The sequence below is a fragment of the Aotus nancymaae genome, unplaced genomic scaffold (genome assembly GCF_030222135.1).
Source record: "Aotus nancymaae isolate 86718 unplaced genomic scaffold, 86718_ANA_hifiasm-v0.15.2.pri h1tg000059l, whole genome shotgun sequence".
Taxonomy (NCBI): Eukaryota; Metazoa; Chordata; class Mammalia; order Primates; family Aotidae; genus Aotus; species Aotus nancymaae.
In genome coordinates, this window is record NW_026988473.1 from 11,129,715 (window position 1) to 11,152,868 (window position 23,154).

Sequence of the window (23,154 nt, forward strand, 5' to 3'; positions counted from 1 at the left end):
TCAGCACTTGTGAGATTTTGTTATTTTTCTTGTTTTACTGTCTTCTTCCAGAGTCGTTAACATTCTTGTGTAAACTTCTCTGTATTCTTTCCCCAAAGCATAGAATATGGGTAGGGCAAACTATATGCTTACTAAATATTTGTTGGATAATGAATAAATAGATCCAAATTCATTTGGTAAAATTTTAGAGATTTTATTATACAATAAGGGATTAACACTTATTAGATGCTTATAATATGGCAAGCATTGTGCACTCAGAGACCAAGAAGAAAATATTAAAGCAAATTCTTTCAAAAACTGCCTCAATATTTTCTCTAGTCAGGTGTGATTTGAGTGCAGAAAGAGAAAGAAGAACTGGCTTGCTTCTGCTAAATAGAATCAGTTTCAATAAGAACATCACCTAAGTTACATACCAGGAGTGATGAGCTGTATATAACCCAGCATTATTCAAAAATAATTAATTTCTTAATGGAGAAATTTTATAAATTTTTTTCATAAATGACCATAAAACAAGAAATAAACCAAAATGTTAAAACATAAACAGAATGGAATGAATAATGAATAAGTAATGCTTTCTAAAGTTAATAATAGCAAGGAGGCTCTGCCCAGCTAACAGCCCCTGTGTCTACACTCAGCTAAAGGGCTGGCCAGCTGTGCTGTAGGCTCTAGCAAAGGAAACCAGTCTTGAATGTCAGTGTAGCAAGTATCAGGCGTTGGGGGAGCAGTTAATAAGCAGGGGGATGGATGTTTTAAAGTCTACCCCTGGATTAAGCCAGGTAAGAAAAGACTGCCACAGAACATTGCATCAGAATCCAGAAAGAATGGCTTATACTGGAAGACTCTAGAAGAAATAGACTCTCTGATGACTGTCTTCTTCACTACAAGTTTTCTGTATTCTTCCCATTAACAATCAGAATTGTATCATAGAACATGGAAATGTAAACTCTTTTCCACATTGGCCACTAACAAGTTTTGAGTGAAATTTGTGGCCCATCATAGCAAGAAGTTTAGTCACTCTGGGAAGCACTTTTATTTATTTATTTTTTTTTAGATGGAGTCTCGCACTGTTCCCCAGACTGGAGTGCAATGATGCCATCTCCGCCTCCCAGGTTCAAACCATTCTTTTGCCTCAGCCTCCCAAGTAGCTGGGATTACAGGCAGCTGCCACCATGCCTGGCTAATTTTTTGTATTTTTTAGTAGAGACAGGGTTTCACTGTGTTGGCCAGGCTGGTCTTGAACTCCTGACCTCATGATCTGCCTGCGTTGGCCTCCCAAAGTGCTGGGATTACAGGCGTGAGCCACCACACCTGGCCTTTTACTGTTACTTCTGTCTGTTCTCTGCATCTCTCTCTCTTTTTTTTTTTTTTTGCTTTTACCATTCTTTAAATTTTTTTGTTTTATATATTTTATATATCTTTGCAGGCTGCTTGCTTAAACATTTTGGAGCAAAGTAGAATGTAATAAAGTCCAAGATTTTGCTTTACTCAGAAAGATGATACATTAGAAAGAGAATGTGTCATGATTCTTTTGGTCACAAATGTCAGAAATTTCAATCCACTGCCACCAGAAAAAAAGAAATCATAAATGCCCACTTTAGAAAGTCAATTAGAATAAAAATTGGAAGAATTGTGCTTGTTTTCTCACTTAAACTGTGTGTCTTTTTAGATAAAGTAGATATCCCAATGTTTTAATTTATATAACAAAAATATTCATAGCTGTTCTTCCATCATATAAATTACCTGTACAAGTTTGAGTGAGGGTCAAACTAAATAATGTAAGTAAAATAAATTATGTGAACTATGAAACGAATGAACTCTCTAATATGTGTAAAGTGAACCCTCAAGTGTGTTTTGAATCTTTCTATATTTTGTGATTTCTTGGATCTAATTAAAATGAGAAGGAAAATCATTTTTTAAAAGAAACCACAGAACAGCATTATAACCTAATTTGTGGTAACTCATCCATGTAATGTGAAACTGCCCCCTTTTTATGAGGATTATGACTTTAGTACTTCTATTTATGAGCATTTCAACAGGACTGCAACTCCCTTTTTGTGACAAAAACTGCTAAAACTGCAGAAAAAGATAAATTGCTAAAAATCTGAAAACGTATGGGGATAACTCCTAATGAAGATGAGCACATTTGATCTCTAATATCTGTTCATCAATACTAAGTCCTTTAATCCGTCCCTAAATCAAAGCATAAAATCAAATTGTAAGGGAGCAAGTGAAGACCCTCTTCTTTTTATCAATTGCTCAATGGCAGTTGAAGAGATTTTGACAGACACTTCGATGAATACATTTACCTTCCATGAAACCAACACACTCTCCTGCCTAGAGAGATGCAGAGTAGAGTCAGGAATAAAAGAGTAAAGCAATACTAAAACACGAATGTTTTACTACTTTTAAATGTGCTGAAATATAAATACCATATCATCCTATTGTTCTCCCTGACAGTTTGCTGAGGAAGAGACTATGCCAGGTGAAGGTGATTATTATTTGAAATGGAAAACTACATACAGTGATAGTCAAGAATACAGTATGGGGTCAATAAACAATGTGGAATGGGTTGGCAGATCTTAGAGGACATTCCAGGCAACTTTTTATATTTATTTTCACTGCCAAGTATTATCACTGTTATTTGTAAAGAATCACAGGAAATCCTACCATCCACCCTTCTGAGGGCACTAAAGGGCATACATGTTTGAAGCTTTGACCATTACCTTTCAATCGTGATTGTGGTCAGCTGAAAAACAAGTCAGCCACCCCCAAAGATGTCCACATTCTAACCCCCAGAACTTGTAAATGTGTTAACTTACACTCTGTAAAGGAGTCAGTCATGGGAGACGTGATGACAGAAGCAGAAGGTTGAAATGATATAGAGAAGGGAGCACAAGCCAGGAATACAAAAGCTGAAAAGGCAAGAAAACAGATTTTTCTCTGAAGGCTCCAGAGGGAAGGCAGACCTGAAGACACCTTAATTTTAGACTTCTGACCTTCAGCACACTGTTATGTGTCAGACTTTTCTTACCTGGCTTATTCCAGGGGTAGACTTTAAAACGTCCATCCCTCTCCTTATTAACAGCTCCCCTAACCCCTGATACTTGGAAAATAAATTTGTGATAATTTGTTGAGGCAGTCATAGGAATCTACTGTAATGACATAGAAAATGACCCGAACTCACACCCATAGAACATCCTGAGGGATCTTATAAAAGAGAAATTGTATCATTTTACTCTCCTGAGTAAAATATTTTATTAACTTATCATTGTTCTCAAGGATGAAGTCCCCAATTCTTATCATATACAATGTATGATAAAATCCACTCCTATACCTGTCTCTCCAGCCTCTGCTCATACCACAGCCGCCTCTGTAATCTGTAGTCATTCTAGACTTTCCACCATTATCTCCATTCTCTCTCAGTGTATCTCAGTCTCCGTGTCTCTATCTGTGATATGGTTTGGATATGTGTCTTTTCCAAATCTCCCTTTAAAATGGGATTCCTAATTTTGGAGCTAGGGTCTGGCGGGAGGCAATTGGATCATGGGGGCAAATCCCTTATGAATGGATGAGCACCATCCCCTTGGTGATAAGTGAGTTCTCCCTGAGAGAGTTCTCCCCCAGTTAGTTCACCTGAAAGAGTTTGGGACATCCACCTTCTCTCTCTCTCGCTCCCACTCTCTCCATGCAATGCACCTGCTCGCCCTTTGCAATCCGCCATGATTCAAAGCTTCCTGAGGTCTCTCCAGGAGCAGATGCTGGTGTCATGCTTTGCATAAAGCCTGCAGAACTGTGAGCCAATTAAACCTATCTTCTTTACAAATTACCCAGCCTCACATGTTCCTTTTTAGCAATGCAAAATGGACTAACACAATCTATCTGTCTCTGTGTCTCTATCTCTGCCTTTCTGTCTGTCTATCTCTCATTCTCTATTTCTGACTCACTCTGTCTCTCTATCTCTTTCCCTGTCTCTGTATCTCTATCTGTGGTCTGTCTCCCTGTTTCTTTTTTTTCTCTCTGTTTCTGTTTCTCTGTCTCTATCTCTAACTCTTTGTCTTTCTGTATATATCTTCGTCTCTTGTATCTCTCTGTCTGTCTTTGTCTCTGTCATTCTCTTTCTGGTCCTCTGTGTCTCTATTTTTGTCTTGTCTCTGTTTTTGTCTCTTCTTTCTCTGTCTCTCTCTCTCTGTCTGTGTCTGTTTCTCCTGTATCTCTGTCTGTTTCTCTGTTTCTATCTCCATGTCTGGCTCTCTCTGGCTCTGAATCTCCATCTGTCTTGGAGGGCCATGCAGATCCCCAGGGCCACATTGAGGTCCCTGCTATATTCTCTCAGCATCCTGAACTTACCTTTCACGTAGTGCATCCTATTCACTGTCTATCCTTGAATGACTCCATGATCTTCATGACAAAGCAAGTGGTGCCTGACACATTATTTGCTCAACAAATTTGGGGAGGACTACATTATTAATTTGACTGTATCTCATAACATTTTTAGAGCTAGTGATGATCTCCTAGTGACTAGTCTACCCACTCTCACTGTTTACAAGCAAAGAACTGGAGCTCCCAATGGGGAAATAATTTGCTAATGTCTCACAGCTGGTTAATGAAAGAAATCTTTTCCGGCCCAGCAGTCTTTCCATTTATCACACAACAGCTGGCTGTTGCTTGTGGACAGCTTACCCAAGAGGAGGTGAAAGGTTCTAGAAGAGAGAATGCAGTACGGTCTGAAAACCCTTGCTCCACTGCTTGGCAACTCTGACTTCCTGTTTTCAAGGAAATTATGCTACTTCAGCTCTATCCCATGAATTCTGTAGCTTGGGAAACTTTTCTTCTTCTCATCATAATTATTATGCCTCAAATGGAAGAAACCATAAGAGAATATAAGGACTCGCAGTTTTCAAATTGTGTTCCAGGGATCCCAGGCCAGTCTGAGAGGTGAGGAGGAAGTGAGCCTCTGAGCTTTGGCGCCCTGCTTTCTGCTCAACCAAGGGAGGTCTTCTTTTACATTTTATATTTTTGTTTTCCATATACGCTTACATTGGAAAAGAAAGGCTCTACTGCTGAATCATGCTTATAATCCACAATTTAATATAATCATCTAATTTTGTGAATGATAAAATCAAAGCCCAGAGAAAAATAGCCATTTGCACAACGGTAGCAGAGCTAGGATTCACGCTGAGTGCTCCTGATTCCTCATGTCCTGACCATAACCTTTCCTCTCCATGAAGAATTCCTTCGTATTATCTCACACATCGCAAAAGTAAAAGAGAAGAGCGTTGGGGCAATCTGGCTCTTGTTAACATCTCACTGCCAGTAAAGTTAGTCTCCAGACCTTTCTCCACCCCAAGGCCTCAGCTTTCTTCATCTTTTCCTCTCTCCACTTCACTGATACAATCACCAGCTGCTCTTTTGCTCTCTCCTGACTCTCAGGAAAAGTTCTGCTCTCATCACTTGGTGAAATAGCAGTTCTTCATCTTTATTCCAGCAGTTCAGGGAGAGGGAAGGCAGATTACATTTGCAGCCTGAGATTTCTCTGTGGAAAGGAAGTTGTTACCTCTGGAAAAAGGGGTTTTAGACTTCAGTGAAAGTGTTCTTTTATTCAGGGCAGGGGTGTGACAGTAGGAAAGTTTGTTTCCCACAGCCCTGATATCTCAATACATGCATGGCCACCTGTTACAGCTATGAAAAAGTTAATCATTACAAAATAATCATAACAAAAGAGAACTGGCTGGTAGAGCTGATGCCTGGAAACCCTGCCCTATACTCAGGTATAGACACATTTCTTCAAACACAATGATTCAAGCTGAAAACCAAGAAAGGGAAATACCTGAAGGCCAAAAAGAGAGAACTCAGAATCAGAGCAGTAAGTGGGAGCTAAAGCCCTGCAGCTAAGGAGCTTGCTGGGCCTTATGTAGACTTAATGGTAGAGTCTTGGGGATTTAAGGGCTGTGGTTGGGGATCCAGGCTGCTGGTCCTGTGTACAATGGTCAAGGGGGTGATGGAACTGTCTTGGGAGTCAAGAAGACCTATGTCCACATGGGTGTGAGGTTTTTGTTCACATTGATCCCAAACCAAGAAATTACCATAAACACTGGTTAATTCATCCTATATTCAGTATATTCAGTATAAGTTTATTCAGTATATTGAGTCTAAACCCTCAGATACTGGCAGAGTAGTCATCAGCACAGTCAAAGCTAAAACAATCTTGGAGGGACAGTTTCATAAACTAGAGCAAACCAGCTTCCCACAGCAAACAACCCCCAGTGGAAAAGGAGCTCAAGACTCATAAATTACAAACCGCACAAGGAAGCAAGTCACAAAGGGGAAGTATCAGCAGAAACAAAACACGGGAAAATTTCCACACCATGACCTGGATGCATAATTTTTAGGTCTCAACAAGCTTTTTTATTTTACAGATGGGGAAACAGAGACTCACAGAGGGGAAGTGACTTGTCAAAAGTCACCCTTAGGTTAGTGGGAGAAGGAAGAATAGAATCAAAGTTGTCAGGTTTCTAGCCCTGTGCTACTTTTTCTGTCCTATGATGCCCTGATTTCTCAAGGTAAAATTTAAAACTCTAGCTTCAGGAGAGGACCAGGAGAAATGTGGGACAGAAAGACCTACCCTGGATCCAGGAAAACCTGCAATGAGAATGCTAGTTTTAATTGGCAAAGCTCCTATTTGGCTCTCTAATAACTAGAAACCTTAAATAAATGCCTCCTGTCTTGTATTTGTGTTATGCTGACCGGTTCTCTTTCCTAGTTTTCTCTTACGTAGTCCTTCTTCTGCTGTTGGCATAATGAAAGTGTTATTACAATTGGGGCAAGTCAAGTTCTGTGATTGTTCCTCCTTTCTTCCCAACCTCTTCCCCACCCTGCTTCTATTTCTATGTAGGAGAGTTAGGAACAGGAAGAGGGGTAAGACCAGGTATCTTTAGGCCTGTGTCACTAGCTGCAGATATCAGGCAAAGATGAGGAGCAAAGTGGGTGTGGAACTGGCTATGGGTTCAGCCTTGCAGGGCCAGAGCCTTGAAGACAATATCAGATGTAAATAAGGCCAAAGTTTTTGGCATAGAGGAGCATTTTCTTTCTTTCTTTTTTTAAAAAAATTATACTTTAAGTTCTGGGGTACATGTGCAGAACATGCAGGTTTGTTACATAGGTATACACGTGCCATGGTGGTTTGCTGCATCCATCATCCTGTCATCTACATTAGGTATTTCTCCTAATGCTATCCCTCCCCTAGCCCCTGACCTCCAACAGGCCCCGGTATGTAATGTTCCCCTCCCAATGTCCATGAGTTCTCATTGTTAACTCCCACTTATGAGTGAGAACATGCAGTGTTTGGTTTTCTGTTCTTGTGTCAGTTTGTTGAGAATGATGGTTTCCAGCTTCATCTATGTCCCTGCAAAGGACATGAACTCATCTTTTTTTATGGCTGCATAGTATTCCGTGGTGCATATGTGCCACATTTTCTTTATCCAGTCTATCGTTGATGGGCATTTGGGTTGGATCCAAGTCTTTGCTATTGTGAATAGTGCTGCAATAAACATACGTGTGTATGTGTCTTTATAATAGAATAATTTATATTCCTTTGGGTATATACCCAGTAATGGGATTGCTGGGTCAAATGGTATTTCTAGGTCCAGATTTTTGAGGAATCGCCACACTGTCTTCCACAATGGTTGAACAAATTTACGTTCCCACTGACAGTGTAAAAGTGTTCCTATTTTGAGGAGCACTTTCTTTAGGCTTTATAGTTGATTCATTATATAAGACATCAGGTTTACACCATCCCAGGTTTACCACGGATATAACTTCAGACCAGAAAACCAATTCTTTTGCAGTAAGATGCACAAATAGCACACACTAGACCCAGGATAAGTATCCAAAAATGTTGAAGTAAATTAAAACAAAAATTCCATAATAATGTCACTTATGGTTGAGTATTCCTTCTCAATGAGTCATGGCCTGCTTTTCCAGGGAAATGTTTGAGAAACACTGTCAGATTTGTCTGTTTTATTCATGTCTTTATTCATTCAACATAAGCAAACTATGTACCAAACACTGTGCTATATTCCAAGAAGAGAATGATAAACCAAAGACACAGTTCTCTGCCATTAAAGAACTTACATTCATTAGAGGAGAGAGTCAAAGAAAAAGTCAATTGAAATATAGAGTAATAATTCAAGGGGTGCTATTGGAGCATATAAGAACATTCTGGTGTCATTTAATTGATGTTTTATTGGGAGGGGAAATCCAAGGGCAGCAAATGTGAGGGAGCAAGGGAGATAAGGTAGAGAAGGAGAGGAAGCAAACTTAAAGGGGTGTATTACTGAGCTGATCACAGCTCAGTGAAAAACACAGATGGTTGTTTAATCATGTTATTTACCAGACCATATGTAACCAACCAGGACTCAGGACAGTCCATTGGAGGGAGAAAGGAGAGGAAATTGTCTGCTGGATTTCTCCTGTGTCTCAGCTCTAATTCCTCAATGTTCACTGCCCTGTGGAATTAAGCCCTCTTAACTTGTGGGCTGTGCAGCACCTGTGGCCAGCCACTGGAGAAGCCATATGCCACCCACAGTGACTCGGTGCTTCAGGGAAGTCTGGATGTGATGAGAGGAACCCGAATCTCTTTGTGGTCATTTATGTTTAGGGTCTTCAGATAAAATGCAGGATGCGCAGTTAAAATTGAATTTTAGATAAACGGTGAATAATTATTTTTGTTCCCCAAGTATTACATGGGACATGCTTATACTAAAAAACATACTCATGATATATGTGAAATTCAAATTTAATTGGGTGTCCTGAATTTGCATTTGTTAATCTTGCAACCCTACTCTTGGGCTTGCATAGGAGCCACTGGGGAGGGGGAGACTATGGCAGAGCCCAGGCCTTTTCCTGGGAGAGAGGCAGGTGGTTTTGGAGGTGAGGGGATGGAGGACAACCTGGGAATCTACACAGAAGGAGTGGCCAAGGGCTTGGGAAGCTGGTGCTGCTGATGAATCTAGTGAGGCACATAAATGTTTATCTTACAACATAGGCCTATGATATGAAGGACAAGCAGAAATTAGCCTAGAGAATTTAGAAAGTAGCCCAAGCTGGATAAACAGCATGCACTGCCCAGGCCCTAGAGAGAGCACTTCAGGTTTGAGCCATTGCCCCCACCTATCTTTTCGCCTGCCCCTCAAAAGATAGCTCTTCAATTGAGTTTGCCTCTACAACCCTTCCTAATGCTTACTGCAGAATTTTCGTACATATTAAATAGTCCCTAAGTTTGTAAATATTTCCCACTTATGTTAGGTTGAAATTGAGGAAAACCTCACAGCTCTCCCAGGAAACTGGGCATCTCCTGCCTCACAGTTATCATGTAGAATGGGACTCTTCTGGGTTATATAGGACCTTTTCTGAAAAAATCCCCACATTGAGGGATTGTGGAAATATTGAAATATTTTCTTCTTGAAAGTTAGCTGGTGCTTCTTCAAGCCCATCAATTGCCCTATTCATCTTGATCTCTGACCTGAAAACCACAAAATTCACCACAATCCAGTAACAAAATAATAATTGGCCCAACAGGAGGCCTGGAACACTTGCATTGTGATTCTCATTCATTCTAATTAGTCAGGAAACAAGATACATACAGTCACATCCTCACAGGGCCTCTAGGCTCATGGACATCTAAGGCTACCATCTTCTTTTGCATGGATATGATATACGGCATCACTATCAAGATGGCCACAACATAGAAGAAGAGTGAGGTCAGCCACTAGAGGATAAAACAGACCATTTGGGCTCAGTTGAAGAAGGAGTGTTTTAAGATTAGAACTGTCTATAGAGAGGAGCTAGGGAGCCCTCATGCTCTGGAGGCATCCAAGCAGAGGTTGGATGACCACTTTGTTAGACTTTATTGGAGAATGTTAAATCACTGTCTGGGAGGGCAGGTCTTTTTCAATTATTGTATTCTATAATTCTATTGTTCTAAATTGAAGGTCAGTAAATTACAGATTATAGGCGAAATCCAGCCTCATCTTATTTTTAAAAAGATTTACAGAAAATTCAAGTAAAGGCCCATGAAACCATCCCCTGAATCCTGTTTCTTATTATTTCCTGGACCCTTGAGCATATGCGTGGAACCTGAGAATTGCATCTAGCTGGCTTTAAACTCACACTAAAGAAGCTGCAGTCTGGAGGTCAGGAGGTTTCAGGAAATTGTTGCTGGTGATTGATGGATTCACTTAGATGCCTATATCTGCTGGTTTATACATCACTTCACTGCTGAAAAAAGGCATCTATCTCCCTTCTTTATCCAAATCTTATTTGAAAGCATATCTTTGGTAGTAACCAGACTCTCTTTAGATGACTTGTAGCAAGTAGTCTAGGAAGTAAAATTCTTAGGTTTCCAGCACCTGAAACACAGGTAAGAGTACAAAAAGAGGTAGAAATTAGTGCTGATTAGAAATAAACAGTATCTAGCACCACATATGGAGGACACAGTGGGAAATAAACCCCGTAATCTAAACAGAGGCAACTATTACAGCTCCTATAAAGACTTTGGAGTGGGGACAGGTTTTGTGGGAAATCAGTGGTGCCATAGTATGTATCTGACAGTAGATAACTGTCAAAGAGCTAGCTGTCGGTCGGGCACGGTGGCTCAAGCCTGTAATCCCAACACTTTGGGAGGCCGAGGCGGGTGGATCACGAGGTCAAGAGATCGAGACCATCCTGGTCAACATGGTGAAACCCTGTCTCTACTAAAAAAATACAAAAAATTAGCTGGGCATGGTGGTGCGTGCCTATAATCCCAGCTACTCAGGAGGCTGAGGCAGGAGAATTGCCTGAACCAGGAGGTGGAGGTTGTGGTGAGCCGAGATCGTGCCATTGCACTCCAGCCTGGGTAACAAGGGCGAAACTCTGTCTCAAAAAAAAAAAAAAAAAAGAGCTAGCTGTCACTATAATGTATATTCGTATTTCTTGAAGACTCACAGTTGTGGGCTAAGAGAAGTAGAATGAGGGCCTTGAACCCAAACCAAAGCAACATCCCTAGTTCAAAGCTACTCTGTTTAGATGAATCTGCTTATACTATCTATTGTATCTATTTGATCTCATTCATGTGGTTCTGTTCCCTTGCATGCTGGATATCTGTGACAACTTGCTGGTCATTGTTGCTGAAAAAATTATTTGTGGAGGCTCCTTGATGCATAAGGTGCCTCCAGAGTGGATTTTCATTTACCCCTTCCAGGGACCACCGGCCGAACTCATCTTAAATTGAGCTCATGATGTAAAATTCCTTATTTGACTCAGGTTATGAATCCACAGCTTCCCATACCTGGTGAAATATAAAAAGGAAAAAAAGAAAAACAGGGCTTTATGCCAGGAAAATCGAATCAGAATTTCTGGAAGTGGAGCCAAGAATTGGGATTTTATTTACTTATCTATTTGTTTGTTTATTTATCTAAGATGAAGTTGCGCTCTCTTTGCCAAGGCTGGAGTACAGTGGCGCGATCTCAACTCACTGCAGCCTCTACCTCCTGGGCTTAGGTGATTCTCCTGCCTCAGCCTCCTGAGTGGCTGGGATTGCAGGAGCCTGCCACCATGCCCAGCTGATTGTTAGTGTTTTTAGTAGAGACAGGGTTTCATCATGTTGGCCAGGCTGGTCTCGAACTCCTGACCTCAGGTGATCCGCCCTCCTCAGCCTCCCAAAGTGCTGGGGTTACAGGTGTGAGCCACCGTGCCTGGCAAGAACTGGGATTTTAAAAATCTCTTTGGGTGATTTTAAGATGTGAAGCCTGTCTCTACTAAAAATACAAAAAATTGGCCGAGTGTGCTATAATCCCAGCTACTCAAAGGACTGGGGTAGGAAAATTGCTTGGGCCTGGGAGGCAGAGGTTGCAGTGGGCCGAGATTACACCACTGCACTCCAGCCTGGGCGATAGTGTGCAACTCTGCCTTAAAAAAAAAAAAAATGAGGCCTTCAGCAGCTTGAAATGGCCATCTTAACTGACACTGTCTTATAGTTACTCGTGATAAGAACTTGGCATCTGCTGTGGAAGGCTCTGTCACATCAAAAATTCTTACTTGCAAGATTGATGGACTGCCCAGTCCAGACTAGGACTCCTTTTGTCTTTGCCCATGGACTGGTTCCTTAACCCTTTCTCCTATCTCTTTTTCCTCTTGATGTTAAGTGTTACTTTGTTTGTTGTAGAATATTTGACCAAGAACATTTGTATATTAAATATACTTTTATATATGTTTTGCAATACTGATTGACTTCTGGAGTGTCTTGAGCCTGTGTGCCTGCAGCTCTGACTCCTGAGGGAAGGGGAAGTACTAACGAGAATGCCTCCTTGGGAACTCCATGTAGCTCATGGCATTTGTGATGGAACTAGCATCAATAAAAGCCTGACATTGTGGAAAGATGGGAAAAAAAAAGATTTACTGGAACACATTCATGCTCATGCATTTTCTTATCACCTACTTTTGCACTACAGTGGCAAAGCTAGGTAGTTACCATAGAGACCATTCAATTGCAAAGCCTAGAATATTTACCAGCTTCTCATTTATAGAAAGAAGTTTGGTAATCCCATTGTAAAGCACTCCTAAAATGAATTTTTTGATAAAGTAACCAGTCACTTCACATTTACCTGTGTCATTAATCCAGATGGCATTGCAACCAGATTGTTTTCCTTAAAGAGATTCATGCATTTGTTTAGGATATTAGTAAACAATAGTCTCTTGGAGTCAATATGACTTCTCATACTGTCAAATACATAACTGGGGAGTGGGGAAGTCAAGCCTCTGAGATGCCTTTTCCCCCACTCCTATCCTGAAGACTGCACAGCAAGCTCAGCAAAGCTGAGAGCTGATACACATTGAGCTCCTGCCTGCACCATGTTGAGATTTACTTGGATGATTGCAGTCAATCCTCTTAGCAACTGCAACTACTGTGTAGAGGAAGCTCCTATTGTTTGTGTTTCACAGTTGAGAAGAGGAAGGCTTAGGGAAACCCCAGAACTTGCACAAAGTCACCTATTCAGCTAGAATCTTGCTGTATTTCAATTCTGAAACCTCTATTTTCCATCCATATTTGTCATTCTAGCAGTGTTTGACTAGCCAAGCAAGAACAAGGTCTAGAGACTGAATAAACTCAAAATGCAGGTTTTGCTCTTAATCTCATATTGAGATTACCAACAAATAGAAGACACAATTGGAACATTTCAATAGAGGACCCAAAGTTCCAAATTCTGTATAATTCTGTGATGGAAGAATCACCTCACTTAAATTGTTTTCACCTTAACTTATTCATGGTTATTTCAGGTGGAAAGAAAAATGGTGGCAATTTTTACTCTGCTTCATCTCAAAGTTCATCTGAATATCCCAGGGTAAAAGAAGAAAAGATTGAACATGAGACTGGTTTTATGTTACTGAATAATGAAACAAATTTAGAGGTATGAAGTCTGACAGCAGTTAACCCAGAGAGACCAAATGCAACTCCATCACTGCTTTTATTCAAATCTTCCTTAAGAAGAAGGTTACATGACAGGGAAGAAGTAGAGACTGAGAAATGAGGACATAAGAGAAATTCCACTGTGTTTCCATTCCTGTGTGTGCAAAGCTCTTCATGCTAAATGGTTTTCAGCTGAAGGATAATGCAAGAGACACTTTTTATGTTAGGCTGATGTCATTTGGAAGCCTGAAGGCAGATGGGCAGGGGAAGTGAGCTGGTCCTAATGCTTAATCCTTGTAGAGCTTAGCTTGGAGGGCAGATGGAGAGGGAACAATGGCTCTGAGGGCTCACTCTGTCTCCTACACTCTTCAAATGACCAATAACAGATGCTCAAGAAGTATTTATGTAATGGATTGATAAATTAAGCTTTCTCTAGAATGTCTTGGAAACCTATGTTGAGAGTGATGTTGAGGCAACTTCAGGGCTCACTGGAAGTCAACAGTATGAGTGCTTGGTGATATCTGCCATGATATGGAATAAGGTGTGGAAGCCTACAGGCTAAAAAGGCTAAGCTTTTGCCATATCAGGGTGTCCTTCTTATGTCTTGTCTTGTCTTTCTTTCTTTCTTTCTTTCTTTTTCTTTCTTTTTTTCTTTCTTTCTTTTTGTCTTTCTTTTTTTAGAGACAGTGTCTCACTATGTTAGACAGGCTGGCCTTGAACTCCTTGACCCAAGGAGTCCTTCTGCTTCAGCCTCTTGAATAGCTTGGACTACAGGCTCACACCAACAAACCAGCTCCTCTTGAGTCCAGTGGAAGTACCACCTCAGATCACTGACATGTGTCCTCCAAATCTAAATTTACAAATGGCAAAGCGAAAAAAAAAAAAAAAAAGAGCAGAAAGGGAATAACTGATGAGAAAATGGATCAAAGAAAGTAGAAGAGAGAGGAAGGAAAAGAGTGATAGAGAACAGAAATGAAATGGCTTAGGCCATCAAATTCTGGCCTAGCTTTTAATGGAAATATGCAGAATTTCACACGGGCCTTCTGTTTTCTCCAGATTAAAAGGAGTCATGGAATCACCATGTTCTTAGTTTTGTGGTCAGTACCCAAATGATCCTTGTGGAAAGAAACCTTTGAGGGGAAGAAGCTGGCAAGCAACTCCTAAAATGTCAGGTTAGATATCAACTGTTCAGAAAGGAAAATACTGCCACTTTGTTCATTGATACCTTCCAGATTTTCCTTAACAAAGTTTACTCCAAAGTCTATAAATCCATAGTTCTCTGATCCACTTAGTGATTATCTGACTATCAGTTTTCACACTGGTCCTCAAGATTCCTGCTGAAAGGGATTGTCTTAGCAAATATAACTAGACTTTCCTCCCCAATTCAGACCACAGGTGAAATGCAGAAGTAGGAAACACCTGGGCTAGTTCCAAGCCCACACAGGACTGAACCTCAGACATGAATCATGGTTTGGCTTTGAATGAAATGGTGTCAGTAGGTTGCACGGGATCAAACTGAGAAAGAAAGCAGATGTGGGACTTCCTTCTTGCCTCTTTTTGGAGGAAGTGAAATCGCCCGTCAGCAATGCAGATGCAAAGTTTTTGTGGACAAGATGCCTCTTTCTTTTAGAGATGAAAGTTCAGTGTTAGCCCACAGGCCATTACTCCTCAAGTGTGGCCATCTGGGGAGGTTACGTGACTGCATATGCATTCTAATACAAGAAAAAGCAGCGGAAATTGCTGGTGAACAGAATAAACAAGAAAAGGTATGGGTAAAACCCACTGGTCACCACTTCCTCATATGTAACTGTTGTTAACAGCTCTTCTGCTCCTGGTATGCAAAAATTAAGTTAAGTCAAATTTCTCATCATTTTTACTTCTCCTCTCACTATCTCCCAGTGAATTGGAAAGAGAATTTCCTTGAGCACAGCAGTCACAGAATCCATAGGTTTTGGGTCATTTCAGGCATATAAAATTTTAGAAATAATTTTTTTTTCTTCTTTTTGACAGTCTTACTCTGTTCCCCAGGCTGGAGTGCAGTGGCATGATCTCAGCTCACTGCAACCTCTGCCTCTTAGGTTCAAGCAATTCTCCTGCCTCAGCCTCCCAAGTAGCTGGGATTACAGGTGTGTGCCACCACCACAACTGGCTTATTTTTTGTATTTTTAGTAGAGATGTGATTTCTCCACATTGGCCAGGCTGGTCTTGAACTCCTGGCCTCAAGTGATCCATCCACCTCGGACTCCCAAAGTGCTGGGATTACAGGCACGAGCCACCATGCCTGCCCTGTTTCTTTTGTTTTTTAAATTGGTGTGCATTGGTTATTTTCCTGACCACAAAAGTAATGATTACCCAATACTCATCACTGTTGGCACTTAGTAGGTTCTGAATACAAATTTCTCAAGTTAATAAATACATGCTCATTGTTGAAAACTCAAAAAACACAGAGAAGAGGAAAAAATTAATTTAGAAAAAGTCCCAACCAGATGTAATTACTGTCTATGTATTGGCATACATTCCTCTAGTTATGCACATAGTTGGGGTCATGCTGAATGTTTCACATTCTTTTTTCACAACATTCTTGTCAGCGGCATTTGAACCAGAGCAACTCTATTTTGAATAGGGGCTGGGTAAAAGAAGGCTGAGACTTGCTGGGCTGCATTCCCAGTAGGTTGGGTATTCTAAGTCACAGGATGACATAGGAGGAGGTCAGCATAAGACACAGGTCATAAAGATCTTGCTGATAAAACAGCATGAAGTAAAGAAGACAGCCAAAACCCACCAAAACAAAGATGGTGACAAGAGTGACCTCTGGTCATCTTCAATGTTCATTATATGCTAATTATAGTACATTAGCATGCTAAAATATATTTCCACCAGTGCCTTGACTGCCCATGTCCAGAAGTTACCATGTATAGTTTTAAAAGGGGAGGAACCCTCATTTCTGAGAATTGCCCACCTCCTTCCCAGGAAACTCATGAATAATCCACCCCTGGTTTACCATATGATCTAGAAATGACACTAAGTATCCTTAGTCAAGTAGCACATGCTTCTGCTCTGCCTATGGAGTAGCCATTCTTTTGTTTCTTTACTTCTCTAATAAACTTGCTTTCACTTTACTCGATGGACTTACCCTGAATTCCTTCTTTCACAAGGTTCGAGAACTCTCTCTTGGGGTCTGGATTGGGAACTCTTTCCAGTAACATTATGGCATAAGAATTTCTCATGTTATTAAAATTGTTTGAAGTAATTGTGATGGCTGTAAAATATTTTGTCTTATGGATACAATGTAATTGCTCTTTCAGCCATTTTCCATTTTTTTTCCTATGATAAAAAGTAAAAGGCTGTAGAAGAAATAAAAAATACAGTGAATGGGCATCTGGAGACATAGGGAAACCTGAATATAGAATTGTCTGTATTAACCTTGCTTGTATTCTCATTTCAGGAGAGTGAGCTCTCAACAGGATCTACTAAAGAGAAAGCAGACAGTAACAAATTGTCAGCTTGTCTCCAAAGCAGTGTAAGTGAGAGAGTATTCTAATTTTGATGAACCATCTCAGAAATAGTTTGAAGAGAAGTATGTAGATATTTCAACAGACTTATTGGAAGTACTCAAGGGCATTCAACTCTCATTTTTCTAATTCTGGGATCATGCTGCTGAGGTATAAATTTATAACTAACTGATTTATAAATTAACTAGAACGTCCTGTGCAAAGGTTTGGTTCTCTAGCAAAATATAGACTGGATATTAGTTTATAAATTAATTCCTTTTGAGTGGCTGGTGTCAGTTCCCAGAAACATGATAAATGTGGCACAAACAGACCCGGAATGTCCAGGTGCGGTGGTGCATGCCTGCAGTCCCAGATTCTTGGGAGGCTGAAGTGGGAGGATTGCTTGAGTGCAGGAGTTCTGGGCTGTAATGTGCTATGCCAATCTGGTGTCCACACTAAGTTCAGCATCACTATGGTGACTTCCTTGGAGCAGACAACCAGATTGCCTAAGGACGAATAAAAGGACCCAGGTTGGAAATGGAGCAGGTCAAAACTCCCATGCTGCTCAGTAGTGGGACCCCAGGTGCGAATAGCTACTGCACTCCAGCCTGGGCAATAAGCGAGGCCCTGTTCTGGAAAAAGAAATAGACTCAGAATACAGTATTTCTAGATTTACAGAACACCATCATGGTTTTGATAATAACTGGTAAAGCCCAGCCTGGGAAGCTAGGCAACTAACCTCATTCTTTCTAAAAATACGTCTTAGCTGCATCAATGACCAATAGAGGAATTCAGTTCCTTGGAACCTTCTTTCCAGAATGCATACAGGTTATGGTGTAGTGATACTTGTGAATTGCAATGTGACTTTTTCATCTCAGAACTGCATCTGGTTCATGGTATAATTTTTGAAAGTTAAGGATGCAATTGGGAGCTTCATTAACTCCTCTGGATTCTCTGGCTACCACTAAGCATAAGACACAGCCTAATTGTCCCAAAGAATTAAGAGCTAGGATTCAATCAATCTTGGCACCAGATCAATGGGCCAGGAAACATTGTTTTAAATTATGGGGTCTAATAGAGCTGGCATTGGCACTTGAAAAGAAATTCATATAATTATATTCTTCTAATGATATAGCAAATGAATTGTTGCTTTAAAAAAAATACCGGGTGAATGAAGACCCTCATTCTTTTTTATGCACCAAAACTGATTACACACTAGCAATGGAATGAAAAATTAAAGGTATAACAGGAAGAACTTCATGCAAAATGCACACATACAAGGATATATAAATGTGTGAACACATACACATATGCTCCTTGGCCCCTGTCTGTCATTGATAAATCAAAATCTAGATTATAGTGTGGTTTTGTCTTGAATATTTCTATCTGAATAAAAACAACACAGTGTAGGGATTCCTTGCCCTCACTCTGAATGCTTAGGACAATGCAAATTGGGGTTTCCCAGTATATATTGCATCGAATCCTCTTCGGGCCCCATCAGCTCTGCTCCAGACAATGCCATCCCCAAAGACGGAACTGTTATGGCTCATAACAATGAACCCCCGGGACAAGTGTCCAAGAGTTTCACTCCTTTCTTTCTGGAAACAGCTTCCACCCTCAGGCAAATAGGAAACCCAGAACTGGCCTTGACTTACAGCTTGCATGGGTGTGGTGGAGGCAGGGTGTTTTAGTAAGGGTGATGTGGTCATTTGCCTCTGCGTTTCCAGTAAAAGGAAACTGGTATTGGAGGACCAAGAGAGAGCAGTCAGCGAAAATGTGAAACATCAAGTCCAAGAGAGTGAGCAAAAAGCAAAGCCAAACTTTCTAGTGGAGGAAGCAGTAGGGTGTGGGGTCACGTTTTGTTTTTTTTTTCCTAAGTGCCCACCCCTGCAGCAGAGTAACCAGCCTGGGCTGGGGGAAAATTAGAATAGTTAACTGTTAGGCATGTAGGGCTGTGTTTGGATGTTTAATATGGCATAAATTCTTCAAAGTCCTGATGGTCTTTAATATTCCAACCAACTCTCATTTCCCCATTTTGCAATTAAATTAGCTTAAAGAGGAACTTGTAGCTTTCAGAGAACTGTTGAATTTTCTGCTTCATTGCCTACTTTTTTTTGCCCATTTAGTTTGCCTGAAGCTTGTTGGTGGCTGTGTAGGGCTGGTGTGTGGCTGGAGCTGTCTGAGCCATGAATAGCTTCAGGGCTGCCATCCTCCTCTGGGCAGTGGCAGGATGGGCTAAATCAGGCAAGCCTCCAGGAGAGACAGATAAAGTTGGAGTTCAAAAATGCAAGAATGCCTTGAAACTACCTGTCCTGGAAGTCCTACCTGGAGGGGGCTGGGACAATCTGCGGAATGTGGACATGGGACGGGTGATGGACTTGACTTACACCAACTGCAGGACAACTGAGGATGGACAGTATATCATCCCTGATGAAATCTTCACCATTCCCCAGAAACAGAGCAACCTGGAGATGAACTCAGAAATCCTGGAATCATGGACAAATTACCAGAGCAGCACGTCCTACTCCATCAACACAGAACTCTCTCTTTTTTCCAAAGTCAATGGCAAGTTCTCCACCGAGTTCCAAAGAATGAAGACCCTTCAAGTGAAGGACAAAGCTGTTACTACCCGAGTTCAGGTGAGAAACCTGATCTACACAGTCAAAATCAACCCAGCCTTAGAACTAACCTGGGGTTTTAGGAAGGATCTCCTGGACATCTCTGACCGTCTAGAGAACAACCAGACGAGGATGGCCACCTACTTGGCAGAACTTTTGGTTCTCAACTATGGCACCCACGTCATCACCAGTGTGGATGCTGGGGCTGCTCTTATTCAGGAGGACCACATCAGGGCTTCCTTTCTCCAAGACAGCCAGAGCAGTCATAGTGCCGTGACCACATCTGCTGGAGTTGCCTTCCAAAACATTGTGAACTTCAAATTTGAGGAGAACTATACCTCACAGAATGTCCTCACCAAGAGCTACCTCTCAAACAGAACCAACTCCAGGGTGCAGAGCATCGGAGGGGTTCCTTTTTACCCAGGCATTACCCTTCAGGCTTGGCAGCAGGGCATCGCCAACCACCTGGTGGCCATCGACCGCACTGGCCTGCCTCTGCATTTCTTCATCAACCCCAACATGCTGCCTGACTTGCCAGGCCCCCTGGTGAAGAAGGTGTCACAGACGGTGGAAACTGCTATTAAGCGCTATTATGCGTTCAACACCTACCCTGGCTGCACAGATCTCAATTCTCCCAACTTCAATTTTCAGGCCAACACAGATGATGGCTCCTGCGAAGGAAAAATGACTAATTTCTCTTTTGGTGGGGTTTATCAGGAATGCACTCAGCTCTCAGGGAATGGGAATGTCCTCCTCTGCCAAAAGTTGGAGCAGAAGAATCCACTCACTGGTGCTTTCTCCTGCCCCTCTGGCTACTCCCCAGTGCACCTGCTATCCCAGATCCACGAAGAGGGTTACAACCATCTGGAGTGTCATAAGAAGTGCACCTTCCTCGTCTTCTGCAAGACAGTGTGTGAAGATGTGTTCCAGGTGGCAAAGGCTGAATTTAGGGCTTTTTGGTGTGCAGCTAGTAGCCAAGTACCGGAAAATTCAGGAATGCTTTTTGGGGGCCTCTTCAGCAGCAAGAGCATAAACCCCATGACCAATGCGCAGTCGTGCCCAGCCGGCTACTTTCTACTGAGACTCTTTGAAAACCTCAAGGTATGTGCCTCTCAGGACTATGAGTTGGGAAGCAGGTTTGCGGTTCCCTTTGGTGGGTTCTTCAGCTGCACAGTTGGGAACCCCTTGGTGGATCCTGCTATATCCAAAGACTTAGGGGCACCATCTCTGAAAAAGTGCCCCGGGGGGTTCAGCCAGCACCTAGCCCTCATCAGTGATGGATGCCAAGTGTCCTACTGTGTCAAGTCCGGACTCTTTACAGGAAGGTCCCTGCCCCCTGCCAGGCTCCCACCTTTCACTCGGCCACCCCTCATGAGTCAGGCTGCCACCAATACTGTCATAGTGACCAATTCTGAGAATGCAAGATCCTGGATTAAAGACTCCCAGACCCACCAGTGGAGGCTAGGAGAGCCGATAGAGCTGCGGAGGGCCATGATGGTCATTCATGGGGATGGTGGTGGTCTGTCAGGGGGGGCTGCAGCTGGGGTCACAGTGGGGGTCACCACGATTCTGGCTGTTGTCATCACCCTGGCCATCTATGGCACCCGAAAGTTCAAGAAGAAAGCATATCAGGCAATTGAAGAGAGGCAGAGTTTGGTTCCAGGCACTGCAGCAACTGGAGACACCCCGGACCAAGTGCAGGTGCAGAGTCCAGCTTAAATCTCTCCCCGGAAATGGCTTCTCTCGTCTCCTACCAGTGTGGTCATTTCTGATCATTCTGTTTTCCTAAGTATTGAAATGGCAGGTGCAACCAAAAGTAGGTGTAACTTTGTGACTTCTTGTTTAGGTCTCTGGGTCAGGAAATTCATATTGTTGCATGGATAACAGTGGGGTTAGGGAGAGGGAACAGCTGGGACTAGAAGCAAAAGCCATTCTGGGACTAAAATAGGAAGCAGGTGTCCTTTCCCAATGTGTGTTGCTGTCTTCACCTGAATGCATTTTTGTAAAAATAGAGGAGAATGTTAATGTTTGGATTTGGAAGCTCTGAATTTACTCTGAAGTTTGCCACTGCTTCCAATTTGTGAGCTCTAAAAATTTCTGCCTGTAAGAACTACCCTCCTTCTATTTTGATTTTTTTTTTTTTTTGGAGACAGTCTCGCTCTGTCGCCAGGTGCCAGGCTGGAGTGCAGTGGCGCTATCTTGGCTCACTGCAGTCCCCGCCTCTCGGATTCAAGCAATTCTCCTGCCTCAGCCTCCCAAGTAGCTGGGACTACAGGCACGCGCCACCACGCCCAGCTAATTTTTGTATTTTTAGTAGAGACGGGGTTTCATCATGTTGGCCAGGATAGTCTCGATCTCTTGACCTCGTGATCTGCCCGCCTCAGCCTCCCAAAGTGCTGGGATTACAGGCGTGAGCCACTGTGCCCGGCTCTATTTTGATTTTTAAACAGCTGTCTGAATTTCACAGTCTTAGAGCCTGGAAGAGCCCTGAAAAGATGTAAATCTTGCTTGGCTACTGCTTTTTAACTTTGAGGGCTCCATATTGACAGTGTTATCTCCTTGGGGTCACCTCAAAAACATCTGAAAAGAATGATATTGCCTGTGCCAATTCCACTTTTTCCAGTGGCCCATGATGAAGACTCCTTTAGACCAGACCACTCTTGGACTTCTGACTAGTGTCATCAAGTCCTCAGAAAATATTTTAATTTATAAACTTCTATTAGTGGGTTAAAGAGGAAGGGATGATTTGGAGACAAGGAATATGGAAAGATAGGTAAAAACTGAAAAAGATTTGAGGGTAAAAAAGGCAAGAAGTTAAAGCAAGCCCACAACTAAGTTTTACTTACTCTGTAGAATCAAAACAGAGTAGATAACACCAATTATGCACCCTACCTTTTTTTTTCCAGCAGAAAGGGAGCTGACATGATCAAATCCATGTTTTCAAATGAACTGAAAAAGGCATCTAGCACCACTTTGTGTTATCTCCTTGGGGTCACCTCAAATTTATTTCAGTTCCAGACTGAGCACCCTGGAGCATCTAGCAGGATGCAAGACCTTCAGCTGGCAATAGTTGGGACTGTGTTCAATTTTAATACCAATCACTCCTGATTGTAATTACCTCCACTACTTTTATGATCCCCCTACAATATTTGTTTAATGATACTATTTATTCACTGAATCATATGTCATTAATGAGTTATCTTCTGTGGAGGATGACTGTTCTCTTTGTTAATGTTCACAATCAAGATCTTGGGCTGAGAAGAGGCCCTTCCCCAGAGTCTGAAGCATCACAGCATGTGGGAAGGTGGGAACCAGGTTACCCATTCATTTCCAACTGAGACACAGAGAAGTGAGTCACAGAATTTGAGCCCTGCTCTCTTGACTGCCCCGCCAGAGACACTGATTTCTGTAACCCCTTCACTTAACCCTGCCCCTTAAGCATTAAAACATTCTCCTAAACCTCTGAGTGTTTTGTGGGTTCTGGGTGTTTTGTACATTTTAGCCAAGCTAATCATTTATCAGCAAATACTCATTTTCCTATGAATTATTTGAAGATTACTGAATCAGAAAGGCAAAATATAGCACCCAATTCCCAGGCTTT

General features: G+C 41.8%; 1 protein-coding gene across 1 annotated transcript; it reads left to right on the top strand.

Moving 5' to 3' along the window:
• The first annotated feature begins 16,899 nt into the window (after positions 1-16,899).
• On the top strand, positions 16,900-23,019 carry MPEG1 (macrophage expressed 1). The gene is made up of 2 exons (XM_012471420.3): positions 16,900-16,964; positions 19,062-23,019. The coding sequence occupies exon 2, from the start codon at positions 19,122-19,124 to the stop codon at positions 21,270-21,272; it is 2,151 nt and encodes a 716-aa protein (XP_012326843.1). The 5' UTR covers positions 16,900-16,964; positions 19,062-19,121; the 3' UTR covers positions 21,273-23,019.
• Positions 23,020-23,154: the final 135 nt, after the last annotated feature.

Coding starts and splice junctions, on each gene's coding strand:
- MPEG1 (XM_012471420.3), top strand. CDS start 19,122: ATGAATAGCTTCAGGGCTGCCATCCTCCTCTGGGCAGTGGCAGGATGG.